The sequence below is a fragment of the Pelobates fuscus genome, chromosome 7, assembly GCF_036172605.1.
Source record: "Pelobates fuscus isolate aPelFus1 chromosome 7, aPelFus1.pri, whole genome shotgun sequence".
NCBI lineage: Eukaryota > Metazoa > Chordata > Amphibia > Anura > Pelobatidae > Pelobates > Pelobates fuscus.
The window spans coordinates 207,620,308-207,643,998 of record NC_086323.1 but is presented as its reverse complement, the minus strand read 5'-3'; the positions used below and the strand labels follow the sequence as shown (position 1 = coordinate 207,643,998).

Below are 23,691 nucleotides of genomic sequence, written 5' to 3'. Positions count from 1 at the left end.
TCTTCTCACTGGGAGCTGGATCCAGGAGTTTTGTCCAGGGTTAAAAGGGACGGCAAGACCCCAGCCAAGCTGCGGTGGCTAAGGTGCTTAGAGTGTCCGGTGCACTCCGGTGCACCTGTGCAGGTGTTGTCCATGGATGTTTGAACATCAAACCATAGCCATATTCACTAAACAATGAGTTGGGAAATGTGTAAATTGACAGAAGCTACAAGATGGCATCTATCAGTTTTTACTGCAGTTCCAATCATCCTGTGTGATGACTGGTACTGCGAGTTGGTGATGGAGTCTATATCCTGGAGAGGGATTTAAGGGATATGATCAGCTAAGCGGTGCACCAATGGACTAAAGGTAAGTAACCATTACCCACTGACTGTTAACAAGTAAAGTTATAAGAGGTCGTACAGTAACGCTGGGACAGTGCTGATTTCAAGGGTGAATTGTTTCAAATCTTTGTCCATATACAAAATGATGTATATACAAACTTGTTAAAATGATCAGCTATAATAATTTCTAAATATTCAATTACCGAAGAAACCTCTGTTATACAAAGTATCCCTTTGGCTAATAGACTGTTTATTGACCCTGTGATACTTAGTACAGTTCCCTCTTAATCAAAGTATCTGATATGCAAGGGTATCAGCCTTCAACTGTGATTTACTATTAGTCTTCTTACAAGATAAGCTAGTGATGACCTCTCCACTATCCAATGTTCACTTAAGGTGGTATGGTGATCATTAGGATAGCTCATTATAAACAAAAATAAACTTTCTCAATTCTTTGGCTCAGCCCTCACTGAAAATACATAGCTTTTGATCAACTTCCTGCTTGAAAATAATCAAGTTTGAAGAGAAACAAGAACTGGTAAGCATTCCAGAGATGTACGTGTCCTATACAAAGGTTGGGGAAGAAGGAACAAATGTCTCCCCATTATGGTTCCACATTTACGGAGTTAATATTTAGGATGCAGGAAAAAATTATTGTATTGCACAATTTAACAAAATAAAATAAACATACAGGAAATAACATTTTATATTTCTATTAGTGCATGTGCTTTTCTTGTTACCTTGATTAAAGGACCACTATAGGCACCAAGACCACTTCAGCTTAATGAAGTGGTCTGGGTGCCAGGTCCATCTAGGGTTAACCCTGCCTGCTGTAAACATAGCAGTTTCAGAGAAACTGCTATGTTTACATTAGGGTTAATCCAGCCTGTAGTGGCTGTCTCATTCATTGACAGCCGCTACAGGCGCTTCCGCGCTTCTCACTGTGATTTTCACAGTGAGAAGACGCCAGCGTCCATAGGAAAGCATTGAGAATGCTTTCCTATGGACTGACTGAATGCGCGCGCGACTCTTGCCGCGCATGCGCATTCAGCCGAAGAGGGAGGAGAGTCCCTAGCGCCGAGAGAGCCCGGTGCTGAAGAAAGGTAAGTGTTTAACCCCTTCCTCCCCCTAGAGCCCGGCGGGAGTGGGACCCTGAGGGTGGGGGGGACCCAAAGACCATACAGTGCCAGGAAAACGAGTTTGTTTTCCTGGCACTATAGTGGTCCTATAATCTTTCTTAATTCTTTGGCTCAGCCCTCACTGAAAATACATAGCTTTTTTATCAACTTCCTGTTTGAAAATAATCAAGTTAGAAGAGAAACAAGAACCGGTAAGCATTCCAGAGATGTACGTATCCTATACAAAGGTTGGGGAAGAAGGAACAAATGTCTCCCCATTATGGTTCCACATTTACGGAGTTAATGTTTAGGATGCAGGAAAAAATAATTGTACTGCACAATTTACAAAACTAAAATAAACAGTAAATAACATTTTATATTTCTATTAGTGCATGTGCTTTTCTTGTTACCTTGATTAAACTGTATTTAACCCTTTGTTTTCCACAGTTTTGTTATATTTGTGTGGTTATTTGTAACTCGATTTTCTAGGTGAAATGTGATACATTTGTTGCTTCTCTATAGCTACTTATGAATCTGATATTAAGGTGTACCTAGAATAAATCTCTAGTTAGTACATAAGCAAAATAATTCCTAAGTACGTTTGGTTCCATTCGGGGATTTAGATATACACTCAGTTGTTGCAGTTTTTCTTGAGTTCTAAGGTGTGGTCCTATAATTAAAAAAAGCTTAATCAAGTTTTTATTCAAATTATATCGTTAACGTAAAATGTGGGCTTGTTCCAAAATGTAGTAACAATCGAAACAAATATAAAATATAGCTACACTTTCTAGATTAAACAAATTGTGTGAATTTTATTCTGACGTAATGTAAAGTATAAATTCCTATTGTCATTTCTTTTAATTAAAAAAAATCTAATATTTTATGTTTATTTGACATTGGTCGATGATATGTCCAGGTTTACATACCCTAATACAGTATTGTGGTTTAAATAAAGTCTGAAAATGCAAAATATATCAGAAAAAAAAGCAGCTGGATTTTCTCTGATGGATACTCAATTGTTATAATGTAACTCAAATAATAAACTGTTACAGCTACAGAATTTTTACTGAATGGCCATCATCCATATTGGGACACAGAGCTCCGGAAACCCGGGCTGTTTTTCTTCAGCTAGGATGCTCATTCCAGTCCGATCGATGATGTTTCTCAATATATCGATATTCCTGATCACACTGCTATCCATCGGGTCTAAAACACAGCCCTGTTTACCTACGTTGTCTTTCAAAATGATGACACCATTTTCTTTTAAACCATGTTTGCAACGTAGCAGAAATTCAAAAAGGTCTTTATCTGTCAGATGACCTATAAGAGATAAAAAAGAATGACTACAAACAAACATTCTACATGCAGATACTATGAGCATAGTCATAGATTTCACAAAGGCCTCTAAGTGAAATAAACTCTAATAGGGCTAATTACTAAAGTAAGAATTGTCAAGAATACAAAGTGAATTCAAAGTGAATTTTCAGTTCAGACTAAAATAACTGAAGTGGAAAAAACTCTCCAAGTCAGCTTTGCTTCTAGTTTGGCCACTTCCAGCAAGATAAGATACTTTAGGGGCCCGGAGTGTCCCTTTTAGGAATTCATATGGTGTCAAGAATTGACTGTATTGAGTTTAATACCCACAATTGGGATCCATGTCCTCTAAATAATCATATTTTCTAATATTGGTAAATAAAGTAATTAAAAGAATTGAAATTTGAAAATCACTTTGAATTCACTTTGAATTACTGACAAATTTCACTTTGGTGTGTTAGCCCTGTAAATAGAATTCTATATAACGTTGATTATTATACGAATTCGAAGCAAGTCGCTGATTGCGTTAATGTAATGTTTTTAGAGTGAATCTGTTACCCATGTCAGGAGTGTATAGCTCTAATTGATCCACTGCTTGGGTGAAATAGCATTGTTCATAAAACCAGGCAGATCTGGAGAGATGTTCAACACTTATGGAGATACACAGAAAATGTGTAGATCAATGGAGGTTGGTGCTAGGTAGAAATGAAGATGCCACGTTGGTACAATCATACATATATAGTGAGAATTAGAGAAAACGAGCCCTGTCCAGGCTAATACAGCCCCAACTAGCAATGCTAGGACAAACAGTGTATAAAATCTATTACCGGTGCTAAGAATGGCCGGGCTTAAAACTAAGTACAGGCAGACATTGTAAGAACAGAAAGAGAATCTGAAGTCAGTGAGCACAGAAACACACAAACTCGTAGGACTAGCCACGGTCGTGGATATCAGAACTCTGGGACAAGGATGAACAAGTCAAGTCAGGTATCTGAGACCATGACAACACAATGGGCAAACAGAGAAGTGGACTTAAATATAGTCAAAGTTCATTGATATGCATCAGACATTTGATACCAGAACCTGCTCAACCTGCAACCATTGATGGACACCTAACCCTCCCTTCTCTGCTTTCTATATTAGAGCCCTCCCTGCTTTCTCTAGCAGTGCTCAGTTTTTTGTTTGTTTTTTTAAATTCCTTCCCTCCTCTCCCTGGCTTAAAGCATGCGCATGTATTCTGAGACAGGGAAATGGTTCTGTCACACCTCCTCTCCCTGGCTTAAAGCATGCGCATGTATTCTGAGACAGGGAAATGGTTCTGTCAAATATGTCAGACCTTAATTCACAAAAGTAGCTCACAGCAAAAACTCAGACTCTTCCTTTATCATCTCCATGCAACTTTCAGGTACCGACTGGATCTTGGAAGATTGTCAACATTTATTCTGCCTTTGTCGCAATATAATTATTTTACTTTAATATTGTCACCATTTATAGCTGTTTGCCATTGTCATTCTCTGTTCATGCAGTTTGTATTGATATTTTCAGTAAATGCATTCCACCAATATTTCATGTAGTTATTAATATTTGGGGTGAAAGAATTTGGTTGGTAAACTCTGGTTATATAACAAATGTTTGCTCTCCCCACCCCTCCTCTCTCTATCTTTTTCCCCTCCTGGCTGTAAATACCATCATATCGCCATCCTTGTTTATAAGGCTTTGATTCACACACCCATCTCCCAGCAATACTGAGTCTCCTCATTTTCTATAAGCAGTTCTCTAAAAAAAAAAGTATGGGAGTAGCACGGAACGTTTTTGACCCACCAGCCTCCCCGGCATGGTCTACATTGACATTCTTGAACAGTATTGATGGGATAATTTATCGACAATCATCAATTTCCAATGGCATCCACTTAAACTCAATGAAAACCTCAAGTATAAAACTGAATGATCCTATTTTACCTCAAACATTAACGATAGCCAACACTGTATCCCCTATTGTGTTTCCCGTTCTTTATTTTGACAGGGAAAGTGATACCACGTGTATTTCAATTTACAACATAAATTAATTTAGCATTTTCTGTCACAGTTTATTTTGTAAAACTACAATGTGTACCAACCTGACACCCACTGCATCCAGATGACATCGTATTTTCTAGGAGCAGGGGTGAAGTCCTGCAAGCAGTACCAATAAAGAGTCTCTACTCGTTCCCCTTCTTCTTCTAGATAATTCTGGGCTTCTTCTAAAAAAGACTCCGTCATGTCTACCAGCTCAATGTTGTCGAAAATCGGCAGTAAGACATGCTTACTCACTCTTCCAATCCCCGCACCGCAGTCTAGTGCAAACTGAGTACCTGCTTTTCCAGGGCCCTGTAGAAAGAAAAACAAGCTGATCATCTCGGATCTCACTTAATAACAAGTCAACGTGTTAGACATGTTTGATTTATCTACACATGATACAAAATCCAGAAAGATCATTTGTAGTGAATTGACCTACTTTGACCACATATATTCTCCTGTTGTGACATACGGTATAATTGCAAACAGTGAAGGGCCAGTTTGTTCCTTGGAAGATAGAAGTTGGAAGAGATAATTGATATCAATGTTTGGAGATCCCTCTTCTGGGTTATGTGTCAACAGACGTCAAATTGATGCGGCTGGCCTGGATATCTGGAACACTCATTGAAGAGGGTAGCAGCTCCAATAGAAATATTTATAGCTTATTTACTTGTATCGATGGACATGGCACTTATCGAGCTTAGGGAAGAACTTAGGGCTTGTTTCCAGTGATGTTTTAAAGTTTTACCATTATCGTTTAAATGGTATTTACTATCGTTAGGGGATAGTGGATACAAATCTTACCAATGGTCACTGGTAATCCCTGGCTGACGAGAGTTTTATCATCTCCCTTAGAGAATAATGGGAGACAATAATCATTGTTAACGGGCTCACATAAATGCTACACACTAAATTTTACTGGCTGCCACTAACCCGACAAATTTCATGCCTGCCCCATCTCAGGATAAAAAGACAATGTAATGTTAACAGCTCTGAACTCTACATGCATTATGTGAGAAAAAATAAATGTTAAATATGTTTCTACAATTAGAGGGTTACTCCAAGCACCGTGACTGCTTCAGTGATTTAAGTGAACATGGTACTTGGAGTCTGCGTGCAAAGTTAAACCACTTTCAGAGATGTAATTCCTCCTCTATCTGCATCGTTAGCGAGCGTGGAACTCTTGTATAAATATCTTCATTTGTGGACGCGTCTAGCCTTTGGAGTTCCTGGTGGCATTGCATGGACAAAAGGTGCACGCATGTTATAGAGGCATTTCAATGGTTTTTTTTTTTTGTCAATCAAGTTAAATACAGCCATTTATAACAGTGACATCAACACTTCACCCTGGGTAGAGAAGTTCTGAATACACATATATTAATTTCAATAAAACTTACATGTAATAAGTCATGGATAAAATCCTGGTGAAAGTGTGAGGGAACTATGCGTTTATAGTCACCTAACTAATACTGCCCATATTATGTTAAACTAAATGCACTGGACTATAAAACTAGTGAGGTCAAACTTAGTGAGGAGCCGGCCTAGAGGTGCAGTGAGTACCTGTTCTAAAGCCCCTCCCTATGGGGTTATGCTGTGGGTATGTATGGTAGATTGTTGCATTAGTGGTGACCCTAGTGTAACCTGTGGGAGTACCAATACCCATAAATATGTAGCTCAACTGGGAATGTATGACCCTTGGGTGGGGGAGAATGTATATGTCTGCATTACAATGTGCCATGTTGCAGTGCAAAGATTGTGCAGTTAAGGGACTGGATGGCAACAATAAGAGGGAGACTAATGGCGTCTGAAACAGTACAACTGAGTAATTAAAAATTAAACAACAAAGTGAAGAAAGAAGGAATAGCCGTGACAATGCTCAAGTCACTGAGAGAGAGGTTCCCCTCTTCCTCTCTGAACAAATGGGGTGATTCTCCCTGGACCCCACCCCTGCATGGCAAGAGAAGCAGAGCAGTCCATAGGTCCAGTGCCAAGGCCTATAGACTACATGAAAGCTGCAGCTTCTGATGGAGAAGACAGCAAATTAATTGTACCTTCATTTGCTACAGTCAAGGACGTGATGCTGACCACTGGTATGTGATCCCTACATCCCAGGGTTGGCGTGTGATTGGACACAGGGATCTCCTCCATTGTAAGATGGATCTGTGTAAGTCTTGGAAAAGGAGTTGAATCCTCGAAGAAGTAAGGTGTTTTTCCCTGCACCCCAGGTAGGCCCCAGAAGTTCAGTCTGTATGTTTCCCCATCAAGGTAACACCTCCAGCCATTCAATGGGATCTTTTTCAAAGACTAGTTTTCTTTCAATGATGTATACATTTGTATAGTTTCCAGAGAAGTTTCTGTCCTTCATATATGGAAAAAATTAGATAGAATCTAAGATTACTAATCAAATGACTACCTGAAAATACATAAATTGCCCCTAGAAACCATCCCCATATGTGTCAGGGTACCTGAGGCCTCTGCCTCTGAGAGAGGTAGAGACTTGGGGGTTTATCCGTCCGGACGGCAGGTCTCCTCGGCCCCTCGCGGTTCACTCGGTCTTGCTAACGCCGGCCGCGAGGGAGTCACTTCCTTTTATAGCAGGAGGACCGGAGATCGACGTCATGACGCCAACCCGGAATGTCCTGTCACTCAAATCTCGGGAGACGAATCAGGACCCGCCGGAGGCGTGTCTTCTCTCCCTAACCAGGATACTTAACAGTGGCTCTCTCATTTACTCATTGCCCTGTCGTGGTTCTAGTCTGCCTAGTCACACAGTGCTTTGTTATTCTCTTGCCTTTTGGTTCTGACCCGGCTTTGGTATTTACTCTCCTGTCTTTCTGTTATCCTTGACCCGGCTTGTCTCTCGCTTACCTGTCTTCTCGTTCCCTCGACCTCGGCTTGTCTCTGACCATTCTATCGTAGCTTTACGTTAAGTCCGGCCATTCTAAGGACCGGTATACGTATCTGCTACTCTTTGTACTCTGCGTGTTGGATCCCTGACCCGATCCTGACATTACGACAGGGCCATGGATCCTGCAGGTACAAATTGTCAGCTTGGTTCTCCTGATCCTAGGTTTGACGCCATGGATCATAGGATGGATCAGATGGCTCTAGCACTACAGGCGCTGCTATCACGTCCTATTAATCCACCGGAGGAGATGCGCAATATGTCTGCTTCTTCTATGGGTTCAGGGCTAGAGGTAGCTACTGTAGGTGCTTCTTCCCGAGTTACCCCACCTGTACGTTATGCTGGTTCTCCTGAGAGGTGTCGTGGCTTTTTGAACCAGATCAGTATCCATTTCGAGCTACAGCCCCGTTCCTACCCTACTGATAGGGAAAAAGTGGGATTTATTATTACCTTACTCATTGAGAAAGCTCTGAGATGGGCTAATCCGTTGTGGGAGAATGATAATCCATTAGTCTATAACTATAATGCCTTTGTAGCTGCTTTTAAAAGAACTTTTGATCCCCCTGGCAGGAGGGTCAATGCAGCCAGATTACTGTTGCGCCTTAGACAAGACAACCAAACACTTGTGGATTACGCACTAGAGTTCAGGTCTTTGGCGGCAGAGGTAAAATGGAATGAACAGGCCTATATAGACGTATTTTTAAATGGATTATCCGATGTAATACTTGATGAGGTAGCGACAAGAGAGCTTCCCGAGAACCTGGAAGACTTAATTTCCTTTATCTCTCGTATTGACGAACGTCTAAGGGAGAGGCAGAATACTCGAGATAGAACCGGTAAATCTTCCTTTAGACTAGCACCATCATTTCAAATTTCTGAAACCAAAACTCCACAGGTTTCAGAACCTATGCAGTTAGGCCTTACTCGTCTGTCAGAGGAGGAGAAACAGTACAGGAGAAGGGAGGGACTGTGTATGTATTGTGGAGCCAGAGGTCATGTACGTTTGAGCTGTCCCAGTCGTCCGGGAAACGCTCGCACCTAAGTTTCTCTAGAGGGCAGACCTTGGGTGTTTCGATTTTGTCCTCTACTCATAACTACAAAGAACATAGACTCCTATTACCGGTCTCTTTAACTTGGGAAAAGGGAACTTTAGAGACTATGGCATTGATAGACTCCGGCGCTGCTGAGAGTTTTATCGACCAAAAGTTTCTCACCAAACACACTATCCCATCCCAGTTAAGGAAGACACCCTTGGCTGTTGAGGCCATTGATGGTAGACCTTTAGTTGAGCCTGTGATTTTCCGGGAGACCACACCTCTTAACTTAACTACTGGTATTCTACACAAGGAGGAAATATCCCTACTACTCATTTCATCTCCTTCTGTTCCCATAGTCCTCGGATACTCCTGGCTTAAGAGACATAACCCCGTTATAGATTGGAGATCAGGGGAAATAGTTTCGTGGGGTCAGGATTGTCAAGAGAATTGTTTAAAGAAAGTGTCACCTCTTTGTAGTGTCAACGCACTTAATAACGCTACCGACTCTACCAAAGTACAGATACCGTCCTTGTATCAAGATTTAAAGGCAGTATTTGACAAAGGAAAGGCTGATACCTTACCACCACATAGGCCTTTTGATTGCAAAATTAATTTACTTTCTGGTACTATGCCCCCCAGGGGCCATGTATACCCTTTGTCTACGAATGAAAACTTAGTTCTAGAGGAGTATATTCGTGAAAACCTAGACAAGGGGTTCATTAGAAGATCCTCCTCTCCTGCTGGGGCTGGATTTTTTTTTGTTAAAAAGAAGGATGGTTCTTTAAGACCCTGCATTGACTACCGAGGTCTTAACAAGATAACCATTAGAAATGTATATCCGATTCCCTTGATCACCGAGCTTTTTGATCGATTAAAAAGTTCTAAGATTTTCACTAAGTTAGATCTTAGAGGTGCTTATAATTTGGTGAGAATTCACGACGGAGACGAGTGGAAAACTGCATTCAATACTCGATATGGGCACTATGAGTATACTGTAATGCCTTTTGGTCTCTGCAATGCCCCGGCGGTATTTCAGGACCTTATTAATGAGGTTCTTAGGGAGTTTCAAGATGACTGTGTGATTGTATACCTTGATGATATACTTATACATTCCAGGGATATTGAAACTCACCACGGACAAGTCAGAAGGGTTTTACACAAACTTCTTCAGCATGGCTTATACTGCAAATTAGAGAAATGCAGCTTTGACCAATCCCAAACTACCTTTCTTGGTTATGTGATTTCTGGGGAGGGGTTTGAAATGGATCCGGAGAAGCTCCAATCCATATTAGATTGGCCTTTACCTAAGGGTCTCAAGGCTATCCAGAGATTTATTGGTTTCTCCAATTACTACAGACGTTTCATTAAGGGATACTCCTCTATCATTGCTCCCATCACCAATATGACCAAACAAGGGGCTGATACTAAGAATTGGTCTACTGAAGCACTTCTGGCTTTTAAGACACTCAAGGAGCTGTTTGCTTCCGCACCAATTTTAGTTCACCCTGATACTACACTACCTTTCCTACTCGAAGTTGACGCTTCTGAGACAGGTATAGGTGCCGTTCTGTCCCAAAGATTGGGTGTAGATAAACCATTACATCCTTGTGGATACTTTTCCAAAAAATTGTCAGGTACTGAAAGCAGATATGACATTGGTGACAGGGAACTACTAGCGGTTATAATGGCCTTAAAGGAGTGGAGACATTTGTTGGAGGGGACTTTGCATCCTGTTACTATTTTGACAGATCATAAAAACGTATCCTATATTGGAGAGGCTAAACGACTATCATCTAGACAGGCTCGTTGGTCCATATTCCTCACTCACTTCAACTACGTACTCACATATAGGCCAGGTTCTAAGAATTCTAAAGCCGATGCCTTGTCTCGCCAATATGAACCTGCTGCCATATCTGAGCCGGTTTTGTCCTCTATAGTACCCAAGTGTAACATTATCGCCAACACTACTCTCAAAATCCATTCTCCGCTACTTGATCAGATAAGGAGCTTGCAGCATCTGGCACCTAGACTGACTCCGGCTTCCAGACATTTCGTCCCTCCTGAACTCCAATTGGAGCTCTTACAGTGTCTTCACAAGAGTAAGGTGGCTGGTCATCCGGGTGTTCGCAAGACGTATTCTTTGATCTCCAAGGATTTCTGGTGGCCTTCGTTACGGAAGGATATTAAGGATTTTATCGGAGTTTGTGAGGTCTGTACTAAAACTAAACTACCGCATTCGCTTCCTTGTGGTCTTCTACAACCTCTGGAAATTCCTGACAAACCTTGGTCCTGTGTGGCAATGGACTTTATTGTGGATTTGCCTGTTTCTAAAAGGCACACTGTTATCCTCACCGTAGTCGATAGGTTTACCAAGATGGCACATTTCGTACCTTTGCCTAAACTTCCGACTTCTGAATTGGCGGAGATCTTTGCTAAAGAGATTTTTCGCTTGCATGGGATTCCTTCGGAAATCACTTCTGATAGAGGCTCCCAATTTGTTTCCCGTTTTTGGAGATCGTTCTGTTCTCAATTAGGCATCAAATTGAATTTTTCGTCCGCCTATCATCCTCAGTCTAACGGAGCTGCCGAACGAACCAACCAGAAGATTGAGCAATACTTACGTTGTTTTGTTTCCGAACACCAGGACGATTGGGTCGGTTTGATTCCTTGGGCGGAGTTTGCGCACAACAATCTCGTTTGTGACTCTACGCATTCAAGCCCCTTCTTCATGAACTATGGCTTTCATCCATCTATTCTTCCCTCGGTTTCTCCTTCCCAAGGAGTGCCGTCGGTTGATGTCCATGTGGCCAATTTGAGGAAGTTGTGGGATCAGACTCGACAGATTCTTCTACACAATTCTATGCTGGTTAAGAAACATGCTGACAAACGTAGAAGGGCGGCTCTGAATTTTGTTCCAGGCGATAGAGTTTGGTTGAGTACTAGGAATATTCGCCTTAAAGTTCCTTCCATGAAATTCGCTCCTCGTTATATTGGTCCCTACAGGATCTTGACTCGAATTAACCCAGTGGCGTATCGTCTAGCTCTCCCAGCTACTTTACGCATCCCGAACTCCTTTCACGTGTCATTGCTGAAACCTCTAATCTGTAACAGATTCTCCTCCACAATCGCCCCTCCGCGCCCTGTTCAGGTGGAGGGTCAGGAGGAGTATGAGGTTAACTCCATTATTGATTCTCGTGTCTCCCGGGGGAGAGTACAATATTTGGTTGACTGGAAGGGTTATGGTCCTGAGGAGAGGAGTTGGGTACCACAAGAGGATGTTCATGCTCCTCGCCTTCGCAGGGCATTTCACTCCCGCTTCCCATCTCGCCCCGGCTCCTTCCGCCCGGTGGGCGTATCTGAGAGGGGGGGTACTGTCAGGGTACCTGAGGCCTCTGCCTCTGAGAGAGGTAGAGACTTGGGGGTTTATCCGTCCGGACGGCAGGTCTCCTCGGCCCCTCGCGGTTCACTCGGTCTTGCTAACGCCGGCCGCGAGGGAGTCACTTCCTTTTATAGCAGGAGGACCGGAGATCGACGTCATGACGCCAACCCGGAATGTCCTGTCACTCAAATCTCGGGAGACGAATCAGGACCTGCCGGAGGCGTGTCTTCTCTCCCTAACCAGGATACTTAACAGTGGCTCTCTCATTTACTCATTGCCCTGTCGTGGTTCTAGTCTGCCTAGTCACACAGTGCTTTGTTATTCTCTTGCCTTTTGGTTCTGACCCGGCTTTGGTATTTACTCTCCTGTCTTTCTGTTATCCTTGACCCGGCTTGTCTCTCGCTTACCTGTCTTCTCGTTCCCTCGACCTCGGCTTGTCTCTGACCATTCTATCGTAGCTTTACGTTAAGTCCGGCCATTCTAAGGACCGGTATACGTATCTGCTACTCTTTGTACTCTGCGTGTTGGATCCCTGACCCGATCCTGACAATATGTGGATGAGTTCCAGCAGAGGCTTCAGGACACATTGTCCCAGTAGTATGACCCTACCTCAGAGGAGAATGAGCTAGACTGGAGAGATGCCATCTGGAAAGAACTCTGGTATGAGTTCCTCGAGGAAGCCTGGGTTCGGTGGAGAGAGAGCCTTCCAAATAAAGAGCAGCGCAGGCAGAAATAAGTGGTGCTATGGATGCCATTTCTGGGTAAGCAGCTCCTGGAGGAGTGGGTGATAGAACTCCAGAGTCTGGTAGGGAGGGTACTGTGGCTGGATGAGGTGTCCTTGGTGTTATGGTGGTATGTGGTCCAGCAATATTCTTGGATGGTTCAGGATGATAGGCCAGGTGGTGAGGACTACAATGGCCCTGACTTGTTGTGGGAGGACTTGGAGTAGGACAGTGACTTTGACAGTCCTAATGAGTCTCGGTACTCAGACATGCATGATCATGGAAGAGATATGCTGGAGTTCCCTTGAGCTACTGGGTTGTGTGGGATATTTATGGGATGATAATAGTATACAGTTGAGAATTGACCACTATTTCAATTCTCTTAGATCTTAGAGATCGTTATCATGTAAGTGAAATGTATTCCAAACAAATAAAATCACAATTTGTTATAAAAATAGATATAATTTATTTTGACAAATAAAATAATAATAATATTAGGCAGCATGCATGATAATAATCAGTGAATATTTAGTATAACATAAGTATGCAATACAATGGCTATACACAGTACAAAGCTACAGCATCAACTGTCAAGACAAGATTTATGGGGTACTTCATAGACAGAAAGTAAAACTTCACACAGCGAAAAGCCATAAAACCTTAGCTAACAGTTAAATCAACTGAGTAACCCTTTCAATGCTGGCTAGATCCTCCTAGGCATATAATATCCTATTCTCATGTAATTTTCAATTAAAATAACATTTAAACCAGCTCATTAATCATTTCCTGGAACCATCTAATAAGAATAATCTACCAGATTCTATAAGCCGAATTTTAATTTGCCTAAAAGATATCTTATCTTATTTAGAGCAAATCAATACACCTGGATAAAAACAGCGGTATGCTAACACGTGATAATATCACATTAATGTATAATTATTCTTAATTCCACCTGCAGAATGGAATGTTTATAACTATATATTCTTTAGTTAACTAAGATTTCTAAATATTAAAATCTGACCGTGATTTATCCAGTCATATATCATGCTATTAGATTTTGAATTAATTTAGATGAATTAAATAAAACCAGCATAATTACCAGTTAAGTAGATGTTCTCATCAGATGAGTAGGTAGTCCCAGGAACTTGAATGCGTGTATGATTGGTTGTATGGAGGTATGTAAGTAATAGTAAAAACAATAGTGTTGCTTAGAAAGTAAGAGTAAAATTCTAATTGTCCAGGAGTGTTTCTTGAGTTGGGTCCAAGAGAGTTTGAGAGTTAGTCCCAGAGTGAATATCTGTCATGGATCTCTCTGCATTTCCGAATCTGAAAGCCCAAACTCCAACTACAACTTCAACCTCTCTCTTCCCTTTGTCCTAATTTTTAAAGGGCCAGACTCTCTGTACGTCATTAGTTGATAAGGCCAATAGGAAACTGAAGTTGTGGTCACCCTGCAGATTGCAATTTAGGTATTTGGTCCATAGAGGGCAGTCTCGCCTCACTAAACCTTCCTATCCAGGAAAGAGTTAACTTTTCCTGATGACGATTTGGACGTCATTTGGCTTATCTATATGACTACATATAACTTAAATTTACTTTTCAGTTCAAAGCGTTTGCCTCAGTATTTGTGGCTACGATTTTGATCGTAATTTCTAAAATTGACAGTTGTAAACTCAATTTCACCCCTTAATTACAATGGGACCTTGTAAAATTTAGAAAGTAAAATTAATTACTTAAAGGGACACTATAGTCACCTGAACAACTTCAGCTTAATGAGGTTGTTCAGGTGAGTGCTACAGCTCCCTGCAGCCTTTTTCTTGTAAGCACTGTATTTTCTGAGAAAATGCAGTGTTTACATTGGAAGCGTGGAACAATCAGACGGCCACCAGAGGGACTTCCGAGTTCAGAAGCCCTAAAAAGGCCTAATTCACGTCTGACGTATTCAGCATGGGTAAATACTTCAGACTGCGAACGCGCTTTGTGTGCTGAGGCTGTCAGCACTGCGTGGGAGTGGCTTGAGCTGACAGATCTGAAAAGGCTGAAGACCGAGGAGGGGAGGATTCAAACAGTAAGTAAATGTATTTAGTGAGTGTGGGTGGGTGACTGAGGGTGAGTGGGTGAGGATGGATGATGGGAGTGGATGGATGATGGGAGTGGAAGGATGATGGGAGTGGATGGATGATATGGATGGGAGTGGATGGATTTGGGGATGGATTTGGATGATGGGAGTGGATGGTTGATGGGGATGGATATGGATGGATGCTGGGGATGGATGATGGGGATGGATGGATATGGATGATGGGGATGGATGGATATGGATGATGGGGATGGATGATGGGAATGGATGATGGGGATGATATGGATGATGGGAATGGATGATGGGGATGGATATGGATGATGGGAATGGATGATGGGGATGGATATGGATGATGGGAATGGATATGGATGATGGGAATGGATGATGGGGATGGATATGAATGGATATGGATGATGGGGATGGATATGGATGGATGATGGGGATGGATGGATATGGATGATGGGGATGGATGGATATGGATGATGCGGATGGATATGGATGGATGATGGGGATGGATGGATATGGATGATGGGGATGGATATGGATGATGGATATGGATGGATGATGGGGATGGATGGATATGGATGGATGATGGGGATGGATGGATATGGATGATGGGGATGGATATGGATGATGGATATGGATGGATGATGGGGATGGATGGATATGGATAGATGATGGGGATGGATGGATATGGATGGATGATGGGGATGGATGGATATGGATGGATGATGGGGATGGATGGATATGGATGGATGATGGGGATGGATGGATATGGATGGATGATGGGGATGGATGGATATGGATGATGGGAATGGAGGGTGGCAGGTATAGAAAGTGAGCTTAGCTGTCAGTCAGACAGAACGCACATGCGCGGTTGAGCGCTGAGTTTCTTCATAGGGCGGCATTCAATGTCGCTCTATGAAGAATGCGATTGGTGCAGTGCGAAACCTTGCATGCGCACCACATCACGATGACGCTTCTTAAGGAGAAGCGTCCTATTGGGCCCTGCGATTTCGTCATTTTGACGAGAAAGGGGGCGTGGCCTAGCGGGGAGCTCAGCGCTGGAACGGAGGTAAGTTTTATTATTAAAACTTACTCGGATTTTTTTCTTATTAAAACTTACTCGATTCTTCAATTATGTTCAGCCGCGAGCCCTCTAAACTGAGGATTGGATAGACTTTATAGCCATGAAAGAGGCGAGTATCAGCCTCCATCCTTAGCGGTAGGGTGAGTTACGGGAGTGGAGACAGATGGTGTGCCTCCCAAGCGGCAGATAGAGCAACCTGGAGCAGAGACAGGCGGTCCCCTTCCCCCTTCTTCATGCATGGAGGGTATCAGCCTCCCCAGCAGCAGCCAGAGCAGCCAGGAGCGGAGACATTCGGTCTCCCTCCCTAGCGGCAGGTGGAGTAACTCGGTGGAGTCCTCCTCCTCAGCGGTAGTTCGACATGCAGGGAGAAGAGAATATCAGCCTTCCCAGCAGCAGCCAGAGCAACCGGGAGCGGAAACGGTCACTTTCCCCAGTTGCAGGGTGTATTGTCGGGAGTGGAGAATGTCGGCTTCCCTCCCCAGCGGTAGTTGGTGTTACTGTGAGTGAGAAGTGTCGTCCTCCCTCCCTAGTGGCAGCTGGAGCTGCAAAGCTAAAAAAATGATCTCCACAAATTCCACTTTTAAACCTTTCACCTCTGCCAGGGTACCCATAATTCACAGCAATACATGGGTATCTTTTTCAATATTCCTTGTGTTATATCTACATTATTGTGTAAGCTGGGTCTCTAACAATGTAATTCTTTAACAGAATTATCCCTCGTATGTTGCTTTAGGCGCCCCATGACCTTCCAGTTTGCGTGGTTATCTCTTTTCAGTAGCAGACGTTAGTCGTAATACAGAGGTACAGACAATCACCCTCTCTTCTATTTGACATTAATGGGTGTTAAATTAAAGTGCAGGCATAGTAATCCTTTTTTAAACATTTACAAGCTAAAAGTAGCCGTGATCTGGCCCAGCCGCGGAGCGGATCCTGTTTTGATGATTTGAATGATTTCTTTTACACTTGATATTTAATATCAGAGCTACTAGATCATTTATACACATGGTTATAATTAGAATGAGGTGGCGTCCCTCTGGAATGCGTATATCATGATATCATCTATGGTAAATCACCATGCCAACAATTCTTTAAAGGGACACACGGCATGCAGGGTATGCTCCCCCGCTTTAATGTGTTCTATGAAGAATGCCGCAAAAAAAGAAATGTGAAAAAAAGGTAAAGGAAAGAACAAAAATAATTACCGTTAAAGTTTCTAAAATTTGAAGCTTAGACTTGAAGATTCAGAGCAGGAAGTCACCAATCAGACATTTCATCAATAGAAACACTGAGGACTTTTGGGTTCGACCACTCATAAACAGTTTAACCCCTGAAGGCTAGCTGGCACCATAACAACATAATTCCAATGAAGTTGTGATGGTGCCCTGGAGTGTTTCTTATATATACATTGTGTATAATAATCAGCTACTACAAATATGGTCTCCAACCGGGGATGTCATATTCTGAAGCTATCATTAGAAGTTTTCAATCACGCATATTGGAAATCACGTGCCCTTATGTAAAGTCACGGCTTTCTGAGACACTGTAAATATAACTCTGAGACCGAAACTTATACGACAGTCGAGGTACTTAATCAACTTCATCATTGAGAAGTTTAAACAAAAAAGATCTGGTCCTTCAGAGCTATTCAATAAAGCAAAAACTGTCAGGAATTCACCACTAAATTGATCATTCTAATCAATTTAAAAAGATTTATTACAAAAAATAAAAATCCTTTAACATTTCCCAGCCTTTATTTTTACACTAACATTTGAGATTTTCCAGTCAGTTCCTAATGATTCCAATTTCTGTGAATAATCTCGATGATGGCCATGTTTGTGAATATTGAGTTGCGATACCCGTAGTGGCTAAGCCAAGTATCTGTTCCACTCAGAATGTTTGCTCTAGATTTCAAATAAACGTGTTGACTCACCCCTACAAACTTCCGGAGAAATTCTTTGGAACATTCTATGTCTGTATTGGAGAGATCGGAAAAATCTCCCATCATTCCATCCTCTGTCGCTGGTAAATCGCTGTAGAAATTTCTAGCCCGGGCGTAAAACTGCATCTCCCCTTCTATCACCTCACTGGTCAGCGCGTAGAGTTTCACTGTAGCAAAGAGACATAAAATGCGTACAACGTTATGTCAATTTACAACGTTATGTTAAACACTTCAATAAAATAAAATTAGAAGTGGAGACTTTTTACACCAAATAACTACTGACAGACACTTAACTAGAACACACAGAATACTCTCAATGAATAAAGGTTAGAAATTTAGAATTTTGTGATAGACAGCGGTGAGTATTATTGTACATTTAGATTTATTATACAATGTAAACGGCCTCGTTCATTCCACCAATCACAACACCGCATGAAGTATATTAAAGGGACACTGTAGGCACCATAACAACTTTATCTTAATGAAGCAGGTTTGTTGTATGGATCATGTCTCTGCAGTCTCACTGCTCAATTCTCCGCCATTAAGGAATTAAATCACTTGTGTTTGTGTCTCTGCATCATCCCTACTCCTTCCCTGCTCGAGACTGACACAGCCTGCATGAGATAAATGGTTTCATTTTCTTTCAAAGGTTTTTTATTATTATTAACAATATTGACAATAACGCTGTATGAATTACAAATTAACTTAACAAAAATAAGAAAATGATAACTGGGGAATACAATGTGAAGGTGTTTCCAGTATTAATTGCAGATGTAGATGAAATTGTTTGTGTTATAAACACGATGCCAATTATGCATTATATCAAACAACAATAATCAAAAAATATATTTAAAGATCTCAGATCTGCCGTGTCTTGGTATTTTTAAATAATACTGGATAGCTTTCTATGTTAGTGTCTGGTCAAGTGAGGTAAGTGCTAAAGTGAATTTATTTTCCTGACGTCCCGTTACCAGAGTCCCTATTTATATGTTAGGGTTTCCAGAGTGTATGAGGGGGCTCTAAAGGCCAATTCGCAGAACGTGATCTCTAATACATTGTTTAACACCACAGCCATAGATAGAATAGTGTCCGATTTCCAGTATCGAGGAATGGCGTAGGTTGCTGAGATCAGGATATTATAATTTCTGTAACTTTGGGTAAACCATCCAGGAGTTTCTTCAGGAGATACATTGTGGATGATAGAGTTGGATTAAAGTGGTAAGAATTCCAAATAACGTGTGTATATCGTTCCAATATTGAGTTTTTGACATGACAAAAAGATATGGTGAAGTGTGCCTACCTCTCCACACTCCCTCCAGCATTTGTTCGTATTTAACAGTTTGAAATTGAAAAGTCTGGAGGGAGTTAAGTACCACCTGTATACTAGTTTATAATGTGACTCTAATAGGGCAGTGGATTGTGTGACTCCTCGCACAGCTAACATGATCTTATGCCATTCCTCAACTGTGAGAGTTTTATTCAGCTCGCTATCCCACTTTGTCATGTAGTCTAATTTCGGACCAAGTGTCCCGGCAAAATAAACATAGCACATCGAGATGGTTCGTCTCTGACCAGGATTTGAGTGGTACGTTTTTTCTAATGGAGACATGTTTATTACACAAGCATCAAAATCCTGATCAGACACCTTAAAATGATCACTAGTTTTTTCTACCACCTGTCTGTGCATCGGGGCATCAGAGGCGTCCAGACCAAATTTGGTCTGTAACTGGCCAAAAGATAAAAATGTATTAGACGAAAATAAATCATTGGTATGTTTGACAGAATGAGAGAGTCAATATTCCACGTCCAGATCAGGAAATGAGGATCGCAACACCGACAGAGGAGCGGCCCTGGACCAAAAAGCAGAAGGTTTCATTTTTTTGTTTTTTAAAAACAGCATCCCAAGCTTTAACAGTGCTCTTGGTGGTGGGGAACATGGTCGCCAACCGCGGCCGAACAGAGGAGGGTAACCATAGCACTTCAGTTATCTTATGAGGAGAGATCTTAGTACCTCCATCTCCAACCACAGTGGGCGATCGTGCTCCAAATTAAATTTAAGACCATTAGCTGCATTAGTTGCTAGATAATACTGACTCAAATTCGGCAAACCCATACCTCCACTAACCCTGAGTTTTTGTAGAATAGCCAATTGAATTCTACACCGTTTTTTATTCCAGACAAATGCCAAAGGGACAGAGTGAACCTTCTTTAAAAAAGAGGAAGGTATAGTGAGAGGGATAGCTCTAAGAAAGTATAACATTTTAGGAAGGAGAGTCATTTTGACCAAATTTTTTCTGCCCAACGAAGAAATTTCCAGACTACACCATCTCTCAATGTCGTCCCTAAAAGCAGGCCAGACCTTAGCTACATTACATGCATGCATCTTTGACAGGGGTTCTTACAGAGATTAATACCTAGATAGGAGATGTATGAATCCCTCCCGTCAAAGTCCTCTTTTAAAGCGGTCAATATGTGCCATGGGACAAAAAAGGATAGCTCCAGAATTTTATTTTTGTTTAGTTTATAGTAAGACATTTTGCCAAATTCTTGCAAGATAGACATTAATGACGGGACTGAGGTTGAAGGATTTTTCAATGATAAGATAATGTCATCAGCAAGTAAGCCTATTTTGTGTTCCCTCTCTCTCACCACAATACCCTCAATGTCCGCACACTGTCTTATAGACTCAGCCAAAGGCTCCACTGCCAGCACAAATAACAGCGGTGACAATGGGGAACCCTGTCTGGTCCTGTTGGATAAAGCAAAGCTGTCAGATACAAAGCCAGTTGCGGACACCATGGCTGTTGGATTACAGTATAATGCTAACATAGCCCCAATGAAAGAGTCTGGAATATGACATCTCAACATAACTTATTTTAAAAAATCCCAATGTATCATATCAAAAGCCTTCTCCACATCTAAAGATAAGAGCAGAGAAGGAAATGGTTTTATTTTCAATCGCATGTTAACTTACTTTAGAGGTTTTCACCTGCTCTGTAATATGAACTTTAATCATACACAGGAGGCTCCTGCAGCATCTAGTAAGCTATCAACAGAGCAGGAGATAACAAATGATAAATCAAACAGAATTTGCAATAAAGGAAGTGTAAACATTAGATGACTCTTTACAGGAAGTGTTTCAGAAGGCTGTCTTCTTCATGCAGGGCTGTCTAGTGCTGTATAAACAGAATGGCAGAAATATTAGCAGTGAGACTGCATGGGCATGGTTTTATACACCAAATCTGCTTCATTAAGCTACAGTTGTTTTGGTGACTATAGAATTCCTTTATATGCCTTTTTAGTAGTTTCCTGTGTTTATCTAAAACTGGTCCCCAATCAGGTGTTGTTACTTCAGAGACCTCATCTATCTCACTGATTGAAAGCATATTTTCTAGAGGTAAATACCCAATCACGGTTGGTTTTTTTTTTGCCGTCCGACGACTCCTGCCCACGCGAATTCCTCATGGGTTGAGGTTCACTCAGTGTGTGTCTGTGGCTCACTCACACCTGTTTCCAAATCTGTATAGGATGAGGATCTTTTAAGAAGGTGTGAGGTCGAGTAAAGTGATCTAAGAGCATTTTAAAGTCTTCTGGCGTCCGTGTCTAAATCAGAATAATTTAAGTTCCAGAAAGTGTCTGAGCTCAGATGTGATCAAGTGACGTTGCTTCCAGTTGGCAGTGAGAGGATTATCCAATACTGGGGCTAATTGGGCCAAAGTATTTGACATTAGAGGCATAAAAGATATCGTCACCTCAGACACAGCTGCATACTTAACCCCTAAAGGACACATGACACGTGTGACATATCGTGATTCCCTTTTATTCCAGAAGTTTGGTCCTTAAGGGGTTAATTAAAGGGGAGCCACGGCCAGGGCACACAGTGCATTGGATGGGAAGAAACAGGAATATTGGGGTTTATTTATAAAAATAAAGTTGTGTTTGCGAGGATTTTGTGAACATGTGCCATTCTCTAATTTATAAAACTGTTCCTCAGCCTTTATACTTCATATCATGGCAGCGTGCCCCAACACGCAGAGTACGAACCTATCCTGACATGGACGGGGATAGACACGTATTATCCACCCTTAATAGGTACTTAGGAGAATGTTATTATTGCTATGGTTACCGGCCGCCTGGAGCCTGTGTTTGTGACAGCCGGGTTCTCCTGCACTCCCAGTAAGAGGGGGTTTCTGTATAGCAGAGGGCTCCATTGCCAAAATCAAAATCTGCTGCTATTGCTCTTCCCCGCGCTTCCTTGTCTTCTTCCCCCTAACTTTTATACTTAAGCTTCCTCCTCCGCTGCTGAATTGCACTTTCTACTAACTCCATCTAAATTAATCGGTCTTTAAGCTAAAGCTTCGCTCTAAGCACCATCTAAGCACCAATCGCCGCCCTTAGTCCTATTCAGGGCCGGATTAACATAGGGGCTGATGGAGCTGCAGCTCCAGGCCCATGCCAATGGAATAGGCCCATTGCTTAAAAAAAAAAAAAAAAAAAGACTTTTTTAAAACTAGTCTTCACATGCTGTTGCTTAAAGGGACACTATAGTCACCCAGACCACTTCAGCTCAATGAAGTGGTTTGGGTGCCAGGTCCCTCAGGTTTTCACCCTTCACATGTAAACATAGCAGTTTCAGAGAAACTGCTATGTTTACATTTGCGGTTAATCCAGCCTCTAGTGGCTGTCTTCCGGACAGCCACTAGAGGCGCACCTGCGACGCTGGAGGCACATTTCGCCTCCATCGCGCAGAGTGTCCATAGGAAAGCATTGAGAAATGCTTTCCTATGGACACTTTGAATGCGCGTGCAGCACTTGCCGCACATGCTCATTCGGCTCGGCTGACGTCGGATGGGGAGAAGAGGTCACCAGCACCGAGGGAGCCCGGCGCTGGATTAAGGTAAGCTGCTGAAGGGGTTTTAACCCCTTCTGCGCCACGAGAGGAGGACCCTGAGGGTGGGGGCACCCTCAGGGCACTATAGTGTCAGGAAAACCGCTTTGTTTTCCTGACACTATAGTGATCCTTTAAGATTAAAACCCCTAAGAGGGATGTAGGGGAACAAAACTGGTGTGGACTGGCTGACAATGAAATTGGTTAATGTAAAGCTGACTTTGCGCTCTAAGCAAATGCTCTTACAGCTTTGGTCTCTCTAACACTGTGGCATGTTCCCATCCTTCTACACTCACTACATATACCTTTTCTCTGTCCCAGACTGTATAACAGGAGCTTCTGCCTGCTAGTAAGAAAGTAAGGAGAGGAGTGGACCAGCGAGTGCTAGGGAACAGTCCTTAGAAAACATGGAGCGAGCGCATCACCGGAAAAATACAGAGTTGTCAATACAGGATACTTACGATCTTTTTTAAGTGTCACAGTAGCAAATTTAAAAAATAGTCTTTTTCATTACTACTCTCACCCCTCCATTCAATCCACCCTCACCTAGTCCAACTTACCTACTCCCCCCATCCAACTGCCAGTCACTTCCTTGGGGTCTTATGTTTATTTATTGTTGGTGATTATTTCTTTATTGAATTTTCTCGTTTCATGTTTCCAATAAAGGTATACATTGTATATGAGAATTTTAATTGATTGGGGATCCCTCTGTGTCCTCTTGACTTTAGGTCACTTGGACATTTCTGTACTCAGTTATACTGTCTGACACTATATGTTCAGTTATATGCCGAGTTATGGTTACTATGTATGACGGCTGTTTATATCAATAAGAGATTATGTTTAA

The 23,691-nt window shown here is 42.0% G+C and overlaps 1 protein-coding gene across 1 annotated transcript in view; it reads right to left on the bottom strand.

The window, feature by feature from the left end:
• Positions 1-1,490: 1,490 nt before the first annotated feature.
• The window catches only part of NTMT2 (N-terminal Xaa-Pro-Lys N-methyltransferase 2), a 45,562-nt gene continuing 23,361 nt past the window's right edge, over positions 1,491-23,691 (bottom strand). The window contains exons 2-4 of the mRNA XM_063427606.1: positions 17,951-18,126; positions 4,873-5,122; positions 1,491-2,761 (exon numbers count right to left, since the gene is read on the bottom strand). Coding sequence (XP_063283676.1) covers positions 2,505-2,761; positions 4,873-5,122; positions 17,951-18,126 — 683 coding nt within the window. The 3' untranslated portion in view covers positions 1,491-2,504. The remainder of the gene's footprint in view (positions 2,762-4,872; positions 5,123-17,950; positions 18,127-23,691) is intronic.